General features: G+C 43.1%; 1 protein-coding gene across 3 annotated transcripts in view; it reads right to left on the reverse strand.

Moving 5' to 3' along the window:
* ALG9 (ALG9 alpha-1,2-mannosyltransferase) overlaps positions 1–19,641 on the reverse strand; it is an 85,306-nt gene that overhangs the window by 44,340 nt on the left and 21,325 nt on the right. For 2 of the 3 annotated variants that reach the window (XM_069949055.1, XM_069949057.1), the window contains exons 9-13: positions 10,972–11,094; positions 8,129–8,286; positions 4,517–4,646; positions 3,451–3,598; positions 2,895–3,024 (exon numbers count right to left, since the gene is read on the reverse strand). In XM_069949055.1, the coding sequence (XP_069805156.1) occupies positions 2,895–3,024; positions 3,451–3,598; positions 4,517–4,646; positions 8,129–8,286; positions 10,972–11,094 (689 nt within the window). The remainder of the gene's footprint in view (positions 1–2,894; positions 3,025–3,450; positions 3,599–4,516; positions 4,647–8,128; positions 8,287–10,971; positions 11,095–19,641) is intronic. The other variant, XM_069949056.1, reaches the window with a different exon arrangement.

The raw sequence follows: 19,641 nt of genomic DNA on the forward strand, positions 1-19,641 counted from the left end.
AAAGCAACTCTGTATCCCCCAACCCATTCCACAAATTTGCTAGTACCATCTGTTTGACGAGAGTAAATCCTTACCGGTCGTGTCTTCTAAAATGCGTCCGGTGCCTTGGTTAGAGCAAAAAATGATGTTTTAAACTTGCAGCACTGTGTTCTACTGGAGTAGCCTAGAGTGTCTGTGCCCCAGGTCTGCGACACCTCTCCATGCTTCCTCCCCACCATGCTCTTTATTAGGAACAACCCCCAGGCAGGATTTCTATTCATCGCCTGTCTAAATAGTGCATAGCGACACAGGTGCGCTGTTTAGACAAGCAATCAATTAAAATTCTGCCTGGGGAAGAAAGAAGGGGTGTCGCAGACCTAGGGCAAAGACACTCTAGGCCACGCCAGTATGACACAGTGCTGCAAGTTTAAAAGATAATTTTTTGCTCTAAACAAGGCATGGGTCACATTTTAAAGACACGACCGATAAGGATTTACTCTCATCAAACAGATGATACTAGCTGATTAGTGGATACAGAGTCGCTTTAAGACATTGGAAAGTATTAATGTTCCCCTGATGTCCACATGGGATTGCTGTCAGCTGTGTTACCAATGTCCTTGCAGCCCTTGTTTAAACTGTATACATTACCTGTCCAGGCTGCAGGGCTCCTCTTGTGCTCTGCTTCTCCCCGGTCCCTTGCTCCAGCTTCGGAGCGGCCTGTCTCAGCTGACAGGCCGCTCAGCCAATCACTGGCCGTGGCGGTCCCATTCTGTGATTGGCTGAGCTGCCTGTCAGCTTAGACAAGCCGCTCTGAAGCTGGAGCGCGCAGGACCCGGTGACAAGCACAGCGCAAGAGAGTCCTGCAGCATGGATAGGTAATGTATTCTTCTTTGCATATCATCAGCCGCAGGACGCGCGTAGCGATGCGCGGTCGGCACCCGACAATTATAGGTCCAAACCTATATTAATGATCAGCCAATGACAACGATCATCGGCTGATCGTTGTGTTTATTACACGGAACGATAATCGGCCAGATAAAGCCGATTCAGCCAATTCTCGTTCCATGTAATAGTACCCTTAGTCTGTGTCTTTTGACTGGAGAGAGTGGAGATACGCCGCTGACAGACATTTCTGGCAGGAGCTTATCTTCTTTAGTGCAAAGGAATGGGTTGTTAAGATTCAGCTAATAAGACCTTACTAGTCTTATAATGTTATTCTTTTAGGAATATCAATGATGGGAGCTACTAGATAGAGAAAGTGTATGTGTGTGTGTGTGTGGTGAACTGAGACAGGTTGTCTGCTAAAGATGACCCAAGCCGTACATGAAAGGTAAATTCTTGTCATCTGAACCCATAAGGCCCTGGGCAGCTGTCCTTTGTGCAAATATCATTGTCTCTACTGCTGCATGTCCACTGTGCTGCAATGTGATCTCCCCCTCCATTTAGCTTCTCAGCAGCAGCTAATGTAAAAACGTCACTTCTATGTCTTGTATTTTGCTCACATAGCACCTTACAAACCAAGTGCCTCAGAAACCCTCTTCTCCCCTCCACATGCCATCTATAGTAGTGTACTGAGTCAGCCTGCTCAGGGCGATTGGAGTGTGTATTGTGCTGTCATTGGGTAGACAAAGAAAAATTCTCTAGACAGCAAGCTATGGGTGCCGTATTATTACTACTATATGGCTGTGTGCAGGTTTGTTGAGGTTGATTAGCTGGGAGCAAGGCTTAGTTGCCCCAAGTCACCAGTCACATGGTTTATGATAGGCATGCATGACAAATTGTTACGATAGCGTACCTAACCAATAACTATAGAATCATTCCAACACCAAATACTCAGTCATGGATTTTCCTACATTTTAAATAATTACAATGCAACATACATAAAGAGAGAATAATATCAAAGGGACCTGTCATTAGTGTTATGCTGCCTGACCCAAACACAGATTAAGAGATTTCTAACAGAACACTAAAGGTCACCATACACCTTAAGGCCCTATTCCATGGAACGATTATCGGCCGTTACGGCCAATAATCATCCCGTGGAATAGAAGGCAATGATCAGCCGACATTGTTCATGTTAAAAGACAAACGACTCATACAGCAACGATCTGCTGCCGTCGCTCCATGTAATAGGATCGGCGGCAGCAGACCGCTGCTGTATACTATGGGCTGCCCGGTCGAACTAGCGATCACACGGGCAGCCCCCCGTGGCCCCTCCCGCACTCACCCGCTCACTGTAGCCGTATGGAATAGCGGCAGCAGCGAGCGGGGAACGAGGAGCAAATGAGCGCTAATAGCACTCGTTTGCTCCTCCCAGTCGGCCCGTGGAATAGGGCCTTTAGACTTTAGTTGGCTGTATTCACCACTCGAGGGCTCTCCTAAGCTATCAGATGATCTCGATAGTGATAGGTGTCAGGGATGATGTCAGGGATGATGGAAAATCACCGCCTGACCCCTTTGTTCAGGAAGAGATAAGCCACAATCAAAGCGCTCCAACTGTGGCTTACCCCTCCCAGATAGAACAAAGGAACACTCAGCCGTGGCAAATGGTCTTGTATATGGGGAGGACAAGTGGCCGGTGGGAGAGATAACGCATGACTGAACGATTACTCTTGCCGTCAGGGGACCTTAACAGATTAACAGATCTTGTCCTATTTGTGTCTAGGAGGAGATCTGTCATTTACAGCCAGGGACCCCCTTCCCCACCATATGGCTCAAGAGCCTAGTTTAGAGCCTAAGATACAACTATGGTTTTTCTAAAACAGTTCAGGTGTCCAGAGTCATGGATGATTCTTAAGAGGGGGCTGTCAGTGTTTTATGCTGCTTGGTTCAGGCAGCATGAAACTGGTGACAGATTCCCATTAAACAGAAGCAGAATATTACATTGTACACTAATATTTGTATGTTTAACTCACATATCGAGATGTCTCTTCCAGATTCTGATCGTTCATGTCCTTGGGGATAATTCTTGTAGCTTGCCTCCCCTTCGCATAGGGTTTCGGGAGCTGCCCTCTGAATTCTGATTCAATGAACTGAAGCTGCCAACTACACATAAGAATCAAAATAAAAGAAATATTAGATGAGCTCACAAGTCCCATGGGTGAATGTAGAACCAAAGCATAGGCTTATTGATGTATGTACACAGCAATCTGCATTGATGCAATGCATACAAAGAGGTTCATGTAATGTACCCAGACCATATCAGCTGCAGCCGAAACGTAGGATTCTGGGTAATAAGTCTGGAGCTCTGATTCCTATGTGTAAAAGCTAGATTCAAAAGGGAATAAAAACCAAAGTACAACCTTGTATCTCTATGGTGCCACAGTTATATTCTTATTCAGATCACTGAATCAAATACATGTGAAATATATCTAAACTGCAATATCAGAGAAATTGTTCTTTTATTAGGGCATTAACTATGAGACTTTATTCACATTAGTCCGAATAACACAAAGTAACCATTCAACTCACTTGTCTGGAAGAAGAAAATTGCTTGGAAACCGATACCATTCTTTGCCCACACATACATTCACAGTCTTACTCTCCGGTACAGTATGAATAGCCGGGTCCTTGGCAATTCTGTAAAACTCAGGGTACAAATCTAATGGAGTATGGTAGCCTGAAACACAGTTGTTAAAGGGAATGTATCATCAGAAAAATATCTATTATATTTTTTATTATACATATTCATTTATACATTTTTCGTTAATATCTGCACAATAAATTCTAAGTTACTGCAGTTCTTATACTGGCCACTATGATGAATGATGACTCCTGCACCCTGTAGCTCAGCTTTACAGTGGGACGGAGAGGCATTGCAAGCCTAATGCATGGGGTACTCTAGGCCACGCCAATTTGACACAGGCCTACAAGTTTAAAAGTTGTTTTGTAGGACAATAACTCCTGCCAAACAAACCCAAGGACAGATCTTGGATTAAAAGCAGCTATCTGACAGTACAAGTGGTTTGTGGGGGCAGACTGTGGGTACAGAGTCGCTTTAAGCAAACAATAACTAAAAACATAAGACATTCTCTTAAAAGGAGCGGTCACAGCTTCCAGTGGTGGGTTCTGTTTACACCACCAATGTGGTTTCCATCATAAAATACCAGGTTTGTCATATGACAGATAACCCAGGTTCCCTATGAACTTCACCGACTCATAAAGTCCCATCTTGGGTCTCTCATTTTGACTGAAAGATCAGTGTTCCATGTAGTGCTATTCTACCAGCGGGTTAGGGCAATCTAACCCGCTGATTGATCCTAATAGGGAACGCTACTAAGAGGCACATGGTCCATTAACCATGGTGCTCTAATGTGCCCTTATTTTATTGATATGCAAATTTGCCATTTGGTGGACAGGGCTGCTTGAGCCTTCAAACAGAGCATGAACCGATGGACTCAACCAGCCCAGACACTAAGAGGCCTTTTACTTTATGTATGGAGTGTATTTTGAATCTGTATCCACTGATGTCACCGTCATAGATATGATGCTCCCCATTACAAGCTCTCAATCCTAGAAAAGATTTGAATTAACTCACCTCTAAACAAGGCTATGGAACGGGAAAACGACAAGAGACCGAACAGCAGGACAGTACCAATGGCAAGCCAGTTGGAAGAGACTGTATAGTGCTCCAGACGGTACCGTTGAAATAAAAAATGGTAACATTTCTAAAACAAGAAAAAAAAATAGAACATGTAATATATTTCAATATATTCTATGTTGACGTTATTTGTAGTCATACAAAGGACCAATCCTATTATAGCAGCATTGTAGGTAACAGCCATAGGTATCGGCACAGATTTTGCATATAGATTTAGGAACTTTCACCTACTTTTTTGTGCTGTGTAGAAGGCACAAAATAATTCACGCACTTGTTATAAAAGTGAGTGGAATACTGTATGGTAGTTTATTGCCAAAGACTATTACATATGTCCTCAATATGAGTGAAATCTACACAGTTTACTACATCAAGGTATAGGATCATTTACATGTGACAGCAAATGGACTAGGTATTGTACACGTCCATAAAATCATAACAAACTTTACCTTAAAAAGGCACTGTCACTTTAAAAAGAGACATGACTAGAGATGAGTGAACCTCAAGCATGCTCGAGTCCATCAGAACCCGATCGTTTGGCTGAAGTTGGATAAAGCCCTAAGGCTTTGTGGAAAACATGGATAAAGAGTCATTAGCTGTATCCATGTTTTCCAGACAACCTTAGAGCTTTATCCAACTTCAGCAGCCCCCGCTAATCAAATGCCGAATGATTGGGTTCAGATGGACTCGAGCATGCTCGAGGTTCGCTCATCTCTAGACATGATTAAAGTTTTGATCAGTTGGGGTCAGGGTGTTCAGCCCCCCATTGATCATTAGATACAGCAGGGAGAAGTGCTCGGCTAAGCGCTTCATTCACCAGCTTCCATCTCACTGCAGGAGACAGTCTCCATTGTAAATCTAGAGACAAGCTCCTGCAGAGAGACAGAGGTCACAACTTAGCTAAGTGCTTATCCCATCTCAGTACCTATGATCAGTTGTGGTCTGAACACCAAACAAAACTTTGAAATGCCTAAAGACATAGTAAAAGTCACAGGGACATTTAAATGCTAAAAGGGAAACAGTAACATCTCTGGTACTCTGTAAACCGCATCAGTACCTTGAAGTTGCCGGGCACAGTGTGGTAGTCTGCAGCCGGGCAGCATTTTCAAAATATTAAATCACATAAGATCTTTAGGCACATCACTACCTGTTACTTTTACATCATTGTAATGCTCGTTTTTTGCAGGTTGGGTTGTAATTTTTTTGTAAACTACTTCTGGATACAAATAATTTATGGACTTTACTTTTAAGTGGCTAGATGGAGGAAAAGGGAAGCAAATATGCCTTTTTTATGCGTGACATAAATAATTAAGTTAAAATAATTAAGTTAAATAAATAAGTTAACAATATTCCACGAGTACCTAATGTGTAATTTTTTTTAATTATTATTTATGGTAAACATATTTAAAAAAAAAAAAATGAAAAAGGCATGGTCTAATAGGCAGATGCCTTAAAAAAAACTTTGGATCCTGGGGTGCTAATGTGCCCTGATGTTAAGGTCTTTAAGCAACAGCCTAGGAGTAAAGATTGCTCAGGACATAACCATCTGAACTACCACTATAATAAGGCAGTAAAGTGGGTGACGTCTCCGCAGCAGTGGCCATAAAAAAAGTATACATGAGTGTTCGAGGGGTTAAAAAAAATCAGGCCTAAGGAGTCAATTGTTTATTTTCCTGCAAAGAACGAATGATGTGTTCAACGTCCACAGTACGAAAGCTCTTTATGACTATCAAAAGGCTCACAACGTAACAGATGATTGAGTATCTGACACTGTCTGTTATTGCGAGACATTTTCCATTGTAAAGCAGAAACATCTTATTGTTCAGCTCAATGCTTCCTCTGTTCAGAAAATTCACAGCAATTTCATTGGGCAGATGGAAAACAGCAACAAACAATCTACAGACAGTGGCAGAACGCCGTCTTACGTTTTTACTTTGGAAAGGTTATTGTCTGGAAACCTCTCGGATCCGGTACTTGTACATAAGTCTGTAGCACTTCAATTCATCACAATGGTTTCAATTTAAGATTGCTTCCTGATGTACTGTGAAATGGGCCCTATATAGAAGTACTCGCTACAACCTATCCTGGATGAAGAGTCTTGTCTATAAAACATATTACCATTGTGTCTACCCATCACGTTAGGATCATTATCCTCACAGCAAGATAACTAATGGCAGGGCAGAAAAACACTTGCCGATCCAAAATGTACAGAGACTTTTTCACTGTTCTATGCATGTGGCCAGTGATCATCTCCTCTGCTTAAAGCGTCTGTCGGCAATTCACATTAGGGTTATATTACATTCTAAATGGAACAGGAAAAAAAAAGACATTATATTTACCATACTGATCCACAGAGATCAGCTACAGCCAGTGACTGGCTATAATGGTCATCACCAGTAGAATGTAAGAATCTGGCACAAAAAACGGACGAGTTGGGATGGCAGAGACAGGGGATAACTATGGTAAGCAGTTTACTATGGCATTCGTTTCTACATTGGACATTATATTATTTTTTATCTTTGTAAATTCTGTACATTAAAATTCATACAATTTTTATGTTACTAAAAAAATATTAAAGGGCATGTCCACTTTTAAAAAATAAGAAGGGATCACCGCCAATAATTTGGACCCAGTGTGTTCTACCAGTAACCCTGGAGAATCAATTGTAATCTCAGAATGAATACAGCAGCAAATGTTCAGTTTTCCTACAGTGCCCCCACAGGAGAAATGAAGCATTACAGTGAAAAAATAGGTTGTGCATGTAATGTTTGGACATTTCCAATAGTATCTAGAATTAATAATAATTAAAAAAAAGCCCTTCTTTGTTAAGCATGCCATTTTAAAGTATTCCTGACACATCAAAAGTTTTTTGATGGTCGGGGACGAATTGTTTAGACTAACCAGGAGCACAAGTGAGGAGAGACACATGATGCTGCACGCCTACTCTGTGTCTATGTGTTGTCCCTGAAGACTTACATTTTGCGGCTGTCTCAATCACACAAAGTCAGGTAAAAGTATGCTAAATTGCTTGTTCTTCTGATTGTTTGTGGTCTAAAAAAAGATTTTTTGGGGGGTAATGATGCCCCTTTAAGGGTGTTATTCAGGACTGTGTGTGTGGGGGGGGGGAAACAGCTCCTTTTTCCTTCCAGAAGCAGAAGACTCTTGTCTTAAGGTAGTGTGTTGTACTGCAGCTTCAACTGAAGTGAATAGAACAGAGTTATAATACCACTCAAAAACGGAGGACAAAAGAGGTGCTGTTTCTGTAGGACAGCGGCTATGTTTTGTTCAATCCTGGAAAACCCCTGAATATACTGGAGTTATCAGAATGTCTCAAAAGATTGTGGGTCTGTAACTTCAATGGACTGTAGCTCAACATTGATAATGTGCACTACAGGGCATTTACAAACCTTGCCTGGGTGATATCCTTTAATATGTGGAAAATTTCCAGGTAACTAGATGCCCTTTAAAGCAAACACAGAACCGTACTGGTGCTCGATGTAAGCAAACCCTGTTACGTCATACAGTATTTCTAGCTACCCATGCATACATTACCTGCAGAGCAGACAGGGCTACGGCCCCACACAAGCAGATCAGCGGGTAGACAGGAAAAAGAAACCTCTCCTCTTTATGGGGTCGTGTGAAGAAAATCAAAATCCAGATATACATGGGAGCCAACGTAAGCCAATATGGTCTACCAAGATTCTGAACTGCTGGAGCAAACATAACAATGCTGTTAGAGGTTACAGCATGGCAACGTCTTGAGAACAATTCTATCAAAGAACACAGTCAGCCATTCTTCAGCTTTATACTCTGCAAGAGATAACATTCTGCTTCACAGCAAATGCACACAAGAAATATGGAAGTCTAATATTTAGACAAAAAAAAAAAAAAAGAGTCTGGTGTATAGATGAGTCCAGCTTGAGCATACTGGAGTCCCATCATTCGGCATTTGAATACTGGTGACTGAAGTTGTTGGATGCAGCCCTAAGGCTGCCTATGGCTGTATCAAAATTTTCCCATACTCCCTAGGGCTGCGCAGGGCCAGCGTCAGCAGAGGGCTTACCCGGGCAAATGCCGGGGCCCACAGCGCCTCTAGGGGCACAGACAGGAAGAGGGGCCAGGTGTTCTAATGGTCAGCCAACTCACTGTAGTGCAGTAAATATCAGAAGACAAAGGAGACGCAGCAGGACCTGCACAGATTGAGAAGAGTAAAGGACCTGATCACATGACCTGAAGGTCCTCATCCTTACAGTGTGAAGAGTGGCCCAGCAGAGAGGAAAAGAGAGAAGACTGAGCTGTAAGTGCTGTGTGTATGTGTCTGAGTGTATCAGACTCAGTCAGTCAGTGTCTGTCAATGTCAGTGTCTGTGTCAATAATGTGTATTTGTGTATGTTAGTAGTTTCTCAAATTATTGTGCATAGTGTGTGGATGAAGGGTGCATAGTGGGATGGATGAGGGGCCCGCTGAAGCTCTGCTGCCTGAGGGCCCGCAAAAACCTGAAGCCGGCCCTGGGGCTACATCCAACTTCTTCAGCCACTGGCATACCTCCCAACTTTTGCGCAGAGGAAAGAGGGACAGTCACGGCAATGTTTTTGCCTCGTCCTCGGCAAACTAGTACCCCCTTAGTATGCCCCTTCGTACCACCTTAGTACCTTCTTAGTATGCCCTTTAGTACCCCCTTAGTACCTTCTTATTGCCCCCTCAGTATGCCCCTTAGCACCTTCTTAGTACCCTCCTTAGTATGCCCTTAGTACCCCCTTAGTATGCCCCTTCGTACCCCCTTAGTATCTTCTTAGTATGCCCTTTAGTACCTTCTTAGTATGCCTCTTAGTACCCCCTTAGTATGCCCCTTAGTACCTTCTTAGTACCCCTTTAGTACCTTCTTAGTACCCCCTTAGTATGCCTCTTAGTACCCCCTTAGTACCTTCTTAGTACCCCCTTGGTATGCCCCTTCGTACCCCCTTAGTACCTTCTTAGTATGCTCCTTAGTACCTTCTTAGTACCCCCTTAGTATGCCCTTAGTACCCCCTTAGTATGCCCTTTAGTACCCCCTTAGTATGCCCCTTAGTACCTTCTTATTGCCCCCTTAGTATGCCCCTTAGCTCCTTCTTAGTATGCCCCTTAGTATATCCCTTAGTACCTTCTTAGTATGCCCCTTAGTATGCCCCTTAGTACCCAATCTCGTGGAGCTTCTTGTGCAGGCTTGCATAGTTGCCAACAGTATGACCCAGTAAGCCCCGCCCCCATCGCGGTAAGCCCTAACCAGCCCTAATGCTGACACAAGCTGACTCGAGCTGTGCTCATGTCTGGAGACGTTAAGTGTGTTTATGTCCATGGAGCTTGCTGTAAAGCATATGACGAAATGCTGATAAAACAGCCCAATCAAGATGGCTCCCCCCCCCCGTAATACTGTTCTAAAAATAAAATAAATAAAAATAATTTAGAAGGTAGAAACAAATTACAGAAAAAGAACATGTTTAATTATCCGAATTTAATCAATAAAAATATTTTAGGCGACACATTTTCTTTGACAGATAAAAACATTAACAGTAGACATTAGCTATTTAGAAGAATAAAGATTATCCATGTAGACATTGTGAAAGAGATATTGTAATGTTAATTTTATTGTGGCTAGACCAGACTATTATGACCTTACTTTACAAACAAGACTTAATAAATGGTTTAGAACTGTCCAAGGATATCAGGTGACCAGGAATCTATCCCAGTTGTATGACCTGATATCTGAATTTCTCTGCATGATATTATTGACTCTTCTCTTAGCTGATTTAACAGAAAGAGACTGGGCTTTCTAGCTAGCCGCCATTTGTATTCTACCCACCATGCATATAAATGGAAAAGTTTAGGTTGTTAAAAAGGAACTCCGGCAATTTTTTTTCCAGTCAAATCAACTGGTGTTTGTAATTTAGATCTATTTAAAAATCTCCAGTCTGACACAGTGCTCTCTGCTGCTACCTCTGTCCGTGTCAGGAAGTATCTCCAAGTAGTAGATGGAGTAGATGGAGCTAATTATGTGCAGACTGATGGATCTTTAGTAACTTAAAGGAGACCTGTCACCTGATCCCGCTTCCTGATCCGGTCGGGTCACGGAGATATGAGCGCCCGAAGCCCGGCGCGCGCACTCATAGGAGAGTCCGACGCTCATAGAGAATGAATGGGGAGTCCGATGCTCCGTCATTCTCTATGGGCATCAGACTCTCCTGTGAGCGCGCGGGATCAGGTGAGTATAGGGGGCTGTAACAGGTGGTCGGGAGCCTGTCACCCCGGCACGGGGGGGTGACAGGTCCTCTTTAATGACTACCTTAGAAATAGCTATGCAGCAATGTAGTCAGCAAGGAAAGAGTAGATCTTATACTTTCTAATATGTAAATCCTTACTGTTAATTTTCTGTAGCAGATGCTCCATCAGCCACGTCAAGGGCAAAGCAAACAACGCCATAATGAAGACAATGTTAAAGTTGAGGAAGCCATTGATGAAGTAGAAAGGCCAAGGTTCTGTGCCTGAATGGAAAAGAAAATAGGATTACATTTTTTTAGGAATCAACTATGGTCAGAGAAGAAAGGCAAATGATATAAAAGACAGAAATGCGGAGTGTAATCCACAATATAAAAGAACAATCCATAATTTAGAGACCAAAGAGCAACATCTCCGAGCCAGTAGAATCATTTAAAGGGCAAGAAAAGACTGTTTCCACTCTAATGTTAAATGTGTTAAACTTAGGTACAGGGATTCTGGGATGACTGGAGTGTTATGACGACAACAAGGATTATACTAGATAGGCATTCTGAGACTGAGGAGCTTAAAGGGAACCAATCACCCAGAAAATCAATGTAAAGACAAGGATATGTGCTGATAGATCACCCAGCACACTTCCCAAATATGCCCCTGTAACCTCTGTGCCCCCCTCAATTAGACAGTAATCTTACTTTGTTCAGGTCACGCGCTGTATGTAAATTTTTGCTAAGTAGTCCTGGTGGGCGTATGTAGTCCTGGTGGGCGTATGTAGTCACGGTCCGGGGGCGTATCTAGTCACGGTCCGGGGGCGTATGTAGTCACGGTCTGGGGCTGTAATCACGCCCAGAGGGGCGTAATTCGGAGGCTTGCGGTCCAGTGACGTCATCCGGCGGCTTGCGTTCCGCGACGCGGCCGCGCCGACGTGTTCGGGAACCCGCGCATGCACAGTACGGTGGGAGACGACGCTGACGTACTGCGCATGCGCGGATTCCCGAACACGTCGGCGCGGCCGCGACGCGGAACGCAAGCCGCCGGATGACGTCACTGGACCGCAAGCCTCCGAATCACGCCCCTCTGGGCGTGATTACAGCCCCAGACCGTGACTACATACGCCCCCGGACCGTGACTAGATACGCCCCCGGACCGTGACTACATACGCCCACCAGGACTACATACGCCCACCAGGACTACTTAGCAAAAATTTACATACAGCGCGTGACCTGAACAAAGTAAGATTACTGTCTAATTGAGGGGGGCACAGAGGTTACAGGGGCATATTTGGGAAGTGTGCTGGGTGATCTATCAGCACATATCCTTGTCTTTACATTGATTTTCTGGGTGATTGGTTCCCTTTAATGACACCAGGCTGGGAGACTTGGAGAAGCCACATGGTATATAATGGGAAGACTGAGGAGCCTTATGACACCAGGCTGGGAGACTTGGAGAAGCCACATGGTATATAATGGGAAGACTGAGGAGCCTTATGACACCAGGCTGGGAGACTTGGAGAAGCCACATGGTATATAATTGGAAGACTGAGGAGCCTTATGACACCAGGCTGGGAGACTTGGAGAAGCCACATGGTATATAATGAGAAGACTGAGGAGCCTTATAACACCAGGCTGGGAGACTTGGAGAAGCCACATGGTATATTATGGGAAGACCGAGGAGCCTTATGACAGCAGGCTGGGAGACTTGGAGAAGCCACATGGTATATAATGGGAAGACTGAGGAGCCTTATGACACCAGGCTGGGAGACTTGGAGAAGCCACATGGTATATAATGGGAAGACTGAGGAGCCTTATAACACCAGGCTGGGAGACTTGGAGAAGCCACATGGTATATTATGGGAATGCTGCCAATCTCAGTGATGTTATGAAAGATTCAGAACAAAGTTCGAAGCCTCTTGGAATCATCTTGTCAAGGTAAAATGGATGCGAGCCTCACTGTAAGCCATTGTCAGGTAGAATAAATTGCAGATGCTGTTATCTCTCTCCTCGAAATAATTAAAAATTGCAAGAAGTAGTGAAGTGATGTCTGGACGGCGCTGGAGACATTTTTGTGTAAGGATAGCTCTTCCATTTGATTCCAATCACGACAAGCCCCTTCACAATGTACCGCACGCTTCTCATGTAACAAAATGATTAAACACTCCATGTGTGATGGAACATGTCAAGTGTCCTTATTTGAGCTAGACAGCAAGCAGCATATTTAAGAGTACGGGTATATCTGTATTACGTACCATTTATACGCCTGCAGGTTTTCATTAACTTCAAATGCTGCTGTTTAGCGCCTAAGGGCTCTCAACTATCACTTCAATTCTTCAGAGACAATAAGAGACGGGAGAAGCGCAACCTGATCATTGTCACTCACAACAGATTTGGAACTAAAAAAATTTCTATGGGTTAAGGCTGAATGTGCAGCGTGTATAAGTGGAATAGGCGTGATGAATGTACAACATACATCCCATACATCAGCCTTCCACCCATGAGCTTTCATACATTCATCAAACCTTGTTGGACAACTCTAAAATTTTGGAAACTATTCACAATAAAATGTGTACAGATTCATAGAAATATATATATATATTTTATGTATAACTTTTATTTAAAGGGGTATTTCTATCAGACATTTAAAGGGATGATCAATAGGATGTGTAATCACTTTGTGACTAGTCGGGATCTGACCCCTGGGACCCTAAATGATCATGACGATGAACTGGACAGAGAACTAATGGTGTGCTGTCTCCAGTGTTGGACTGGCCCACCAGAGGACCGGAGAATCCTCCGGTGGGCCCCCAGCTTTAGAACCTACACTAACACTGACTGACATGTCATTTCTCACAAATTTTTCATTGGTGGGCCCCAGATATCCCAGTCCCACACTGGTTGTCTCTCCCTTTGTGAGGTACAGTTATGGAGACATAACACTACCACAGTGCTGCAGCTTTATCCTCAATATCAGTGATTGTCCACCCACTAAACATAATGTCATAGCTTATCCTAGCCATCACACTATAACAGGGTAGATCATCAATGTAAGATCAGCAGGGTGTCGATCATGACACCCAACTCCCCCACCGCTCAGCTAGTAGGCAGAGCTGCAGCTCAGACACATACCCAGTGTACTGCCTAAAATTTTTGTTCACTGTGCAGTGGTGGCATTAGGTTACTGCAGTGCAGATCATATTCATTTTAATGGGAGATGCACTGCACAATGAATGGGGACAAGGCTTCTAAATGTTCATTCTGTATGTGCCGGAGCTCTGGCTTTTCCAAACAGCTCATCAGCAGGGTGCCAGGTGGCAGCACCCACTCAGTGTTACATGCCTGTAAAACCCCTTTGAGTCATATATACAAGATATACCATCAACGTCTTGGTCCCATCTCTGAGACCTGCACAAATAATCCTTGTATCGTTTGGTCATGGAAACTGACATCACAAATTTGCATATATCCATGCTGTCAGTTTTCAGATCACATGTGCAGTGCAGACATACCCAGTGCGCTGCTGTGATCCAGCATCCCACTGTTTGGCTCTTCCGTCCTGCTCTCTGGCCTTCTGGAGGAGGCAGCGGCCTTAAGATACAGCAGTGGCTGAAGCAGGATGGGAGAACCTGATGCCGGATCCCACAGCAGCACAGAAGGTAAGTATACACTGCATGTGTGATCTGTAGAGATGAGCGAACCGGGTTCGGGTTCGACTCCATCCGAACCCAAACGATTGGCATTTGATTAGCGGCGGCTGCTAAACTTGGATAAAGCTCTAAGGTTGTCTGGAAAACATGGAGACAGCCAATGACTATATCCATGTTTTCCATATAGCCTTAGGGCTTTATCCAACTTCAGCAGCCACCGCTAATCAAATGCCGATCGTTCGGGTTCGGATTGACTCTAGCATGCTCGAGGTTCGCTTATCTCTAGTGATCTGGAAACTGACAGCATGAATATATAGATGTCACTTTCCCTTTGCTATTGGCCACACATGCGCTGTTTGCACAGAAAGATATGCGGCAGATAGTAATAAATTTTAAAGCAGTCACACGGATGCAAGCAGCCAAGAACAGGCTTTTTCTCGGTCGTCAACTGATTGCTGTCACTTTTACACAGGTCAATAATTGGCTGAAGGAGCACTCTAGGAACATTCTTGGCTGATAATCTGAAAATGTAAAAGGCCCTTAAGTGCTCACTAAAAACGCGCTACCCATCCATTATTCTTTACTAGAGCAAAAATACAAAGGAAAATAGACCAACTATAGAACACAGGGAGAAATAGATCAACGTATAGTTTACTGTTTAGCTGCAAATGAAAATCTAGTGGCAATATGAAGCCTTATAGTTTATTACGCAGTTAATATCACATAGCTCAGTCGATGGCGGCTTAATCTCCTTATGAACATTGTGATTCAGGAGGCAGCAGGTAATGGTCCGTCCTGTTGAATTCCTTATAGTGCACAACAAAAGATGGATTACTGTGTACACAAGAGCGAGCAGAAGGGGAGCTCTCATCACCAAGCGGACAGCGCGACGTGCCAGTGACAATGTGCGTCACACATGCACAAGTCACTTAACATTCCAATAGTACACAAACACTTATGACCGAGATACCGCCATAAACCTGTCATTTCTCTCTGCCGAACAATTGTCGCCATGTGAATGATGGTGCCTGCTCAATGGGACAAGCAGAAGTAATGGCTTCATACTCAAAAGGAAAGGAAATTATTTGTATCGAATTACAGGAATGAAAAGTCAATGATTTAACAGATTACCAGGCATGGAAACACAATGGTGGTGAGAGCCACATGACTCATTGGACTGTCCTGTAGGTTAGGCCAGACACCAGCTATCAGATGGCAAGAAGGATCCTTGATATTCTGGTATGATGTGAGAATGGTGCCACCCCGCTGATGTTCTAAAGGCATATAATCAGGGGCCACTACAAGGCTAAGATGACACATAGTAAAAAATAATGTGCATTGTATATTAGGATATAGGAAAGTAAAATCTGCAGTGGAATACAGTATAGGGGGAAAAAAAGATAGTGAATAGCGTGCACAAAACCCTTCAATGGCTATGGATATGTCTAAAGGGGTTGTCCAGCGAAAATCTTTTTCTTTCAAATCAACCGATATCAGAAAGATATATAGATTTGTAATTTACTTCTATTAAAAAATCTCAAGTCTTCCCCTACTTATTAGCTCCTATATGTCATGCAGGAAATGTTGTTTTATTTACAGTCTGACACAGCGCTCTCTGCTGACATCTCTGGCCGAGACAGGAACTCTGTCTTGGTTTTCTATGAATCCCCATAGAAAACCTCTCCTGCTTTGGACAGTTCCTGTCTCGGCCAGAGATGTCAGCAGAGAGCACTGTGTCAGACTGAAAATAAAACAACATTTCCTGCATGACATACAGTGGCTAATAAGTATGGAAAGACTTGAGATTTTTTAATAGAAGTAAATTACAAATCTATATAACTTTCTGACACCAGTGGATTTGAAAGAAAAAGATTTTCGCTGGACCACCCCTTTAAAAAGCATTTACTTATTATGGTGCAAAACCTATTTTCTCCATACATCTTTATTAAATATTTCCCTTGCTTTTTCAAAAATCTCAAGCCTTCTAGTCCTGCAGAAAGTGGTGTATTCTTTCCGGTCTGATGTAATCCCCATGTATGACTCAATAACCAACTGGGTGTAACCAATTGGGTGGTATCCCTACATCTAAGTTGATAGTGTAAAACAGTGTAGGGACACGCCCCAAAATTGGTAACACCCAGTTGGTTATGGATTTATAGTTTATAGTGGCGTAGCTACCAAAAACGCATACCCATACACTGAGGGGGCCCACAGGCTCATAGGCCTTTAACGTAAGAACTCTCACAGTTAAATAATGTAGCACTGAAAGAACAAGAACGCATCGGCTGCCAGTAATGCCAGTCACTCTCGTGGCATTGCACGTATATGATATAACAGCCGTCCAGGAGTGGTGACAGGTTCTTCTTAAATCAATAGCTGAACCAAAATTTGTAACAAAAATGTTTTTAAATTAAAAAAAAAATTCTGGTCCTGAACTATATATAACTATTAAGAAATATGCCTCTATACCAGTATACTAGTGATTAGAGATGAGCGATTTGCTCATCTCTGCTACTACTAGTGATCTAGTAGTAAAACTACTAGTGATCAAGAACATACCAGTTTTCTTAAAATGGTACCCCGGCAAATTTTTTTTTCCATTTCAAATCAACTGGTTTCAGAAAGTTATAGAGATTTGTAATTTACTTCTATTTAAAAAATCTCAAGTCTTCTCATACTTATCAGCTGCTGTATGTCCTGCAGGTAGTAGTGTTTTCTTCCCAGTCTACAACAATGCTCTCTGCTGCCATCTCTGTCCGAGACAGGAACTCTCCAGAGAAGGAAAGGTCTCCTATGGGGATTTCCTATTGCTCTGGGCAGTTCCTGACATGAATAGAGGAGGCAGCAGAGAGCACTGTGTTAGGCTGGAGAGAATACAGTATATCACTTCCTGCAGGACACACAGCAGCTGATAAGACTGATACTGAAAGACTGGAGATTTTTAAATAGAAGTAATTTACAAATCTATATAAACTTTTTAAAATCAGTTGATTTGAAAGAAAAATAAAATCACTGGAGTACCCCTTTAACAAAGAAGCTACAGTCCTGCATACAGACCAAACACTATGGGGTAGATTTATCAATCATGGTGTAAAGTAAAACTGGCTCAGTTGCCCCTAGCAACCAATCAGAAAGGTGGAATCTGATTGGTTGCTAGGAGCAACTGAGCCAGTTTCACTTTACACCGTGTTTGATAAATCCCCTCCTTTAAACTTTACTTTAAAGGGAACCTGTCACCCCCCCGTGCCAGGGTTTAAGGCCGCCCGACCCCCGATAGAGACCCTTATACTTACCCCTTCTCTGCAAGTCCCGGGACGGCGATATCTCCATCTGGAGCCGTGCGCGTGTGCTCCTGAGATGAGTCCAACGCCCGTAGAGAATAAATGGCTCCATTCATTCTCAATGGGCGTCGGACTCATCTCAGGAGCGCGCGCGCACAGCTTCCGATGGAGATATCTCCGTCCCAGGACCGTCTCCAGGCGCGGGACTTGGAGAGAAGGGGTTAGTATAAGGGTCTCTAGTGGGTGGTCGGGCGGCCTTCACCCCGTTACGGGGGGTGACAGGTCTCCTTTTAACTATATTTCAATGAGAAAAAGAGAAAAGACTTCATGTAGGTTTTACAAGGTCCCAAGGCATTTTTATAAGTGGTCCATTGGATCCAGCTTTCCATGTGCATAGGAATATATTTCAAGAGGCCTGGTGTTAAGGAGAGCGCCATGATGCAATACCTTCCCCACTTGACAATCCTTCACAAGCACTGGCATAAACAGAGTTAAGAAGACAAGGCTGCCATGCTGATGCTGGCTGCGGGAGTTCACCTTCCTTCATACATCCGCTCCCCCTGCTCCCCTTCTATGTGATCGATGCAATCAGCCGGGAAATCACAAGCGCTGCTCTTAATCACCGCACTGTTGTGACAGCTGCTACCAGCTACGGCAATTTGCTGCAATCAATGCCACTTAAAAAGGGTACAGCACAGCGGAGTGGTGGGGGAGGGGGAGCAGGAGAACAGAGGGGAATGAGAAGACGGGAGAGATACTGAGGTAGGGGGGAAATGGTGAAGAATATAGTGCTTACATCTTCAAGTGTCATAAGACAGACTGATTCATTGCATTAAACATAAAAGAGAAAAAAAAAACTGTATAAAACTGTAGCCACTACTGCTCGACCAGACATTGACACTTGAATGCTATCTGTGGCACATAATTCTACTCAACCAGTGGAAGCTGCATTATATACTGCATTGAAAAAAAGAGAATTCTTGTATATAATAACACTAATATATAAAAACTGATAATAATAAACTAAACAACAGAAGCAAAAGAAAAAAAAAATGTTGTCAAATATTGAAACTGACTTTTAAGTGATCTTCTCTCTTTGGCTTTATTAGTCTACTACAGGTAACAAAGCGGGAGATTTATCAAACTGGTGTAAAGTGAAACTGGCTCAGTTGCCCCTAGCAACCAATCAGATTCCACCTTTCATTCCTCACAGACTCTATGGAAAATGAAAGGTGGAATCTGATTGGTTGCTAGGGGTGACTGAGCCAGTTTAACTTTACACCCTGTTTGATAAATCTTCCCCAAAATGTCTATTGTATCCACACTGCACAATTCCACTTGGGGCCTGTACTGTATAGTGGTGTTTATCTGCGGCCCTTTCTTTTTGGGGCCCAAAATTGTGCTTAAAGGCTGGCTTCACACTAGCAAAATATGGATGCAAATATAGATTGCATGGCTGCAAGTCTCAGCCTGGCAGTAGATATAATGACCTGCACTTACAGCTGTTGGTTTGGGTTATTAAAGGGGTTGTCAAGCGGAAAAAATTCTTTCCAATCAATCGGTTTCAGAAAGTTATATAGATTTGTAATTTACATCTATTTAAAAATCTCAAGTCTTCTAGTACTTATTAGCTGCTGTATGCCCTGCAGGAAATGTTGTTTTCTTTTTAAGTGTCACTGTCGTTATAACTTTTAAAATCTAAATCAACAGTAGATGTGAAATAAAGAAAGTTTGCAATATACATTCATTATTTTTTGGTGTTGCTATCATGCTGTAATACAAAGCTGAATTTACAAGAAATCCAGGTCCAGTCTCCTGAAGGTAGATTTTCTGACTTGTGCTGCTTAAAGGGGTTATCCAGTGTGGGGGCTATTTTTAGATGTGGCCGGGGAGGA

Source organism: Dendropsophus ebraccatus, chromosome 12 (assembly GCF_027789765.1).
Source record: "Dendropsophus ebraccatus isolate aDenEbr1 chromosome 12, aDenEbr1.pat, whole genome shotgun sequence".
Classification (NCBI taxonomy): Eukaryota; Metazoa; Chordata; class Amphibia; order Anura; family Hylidae; genus Dendropsophus; species Dendropsophus ebraccatus.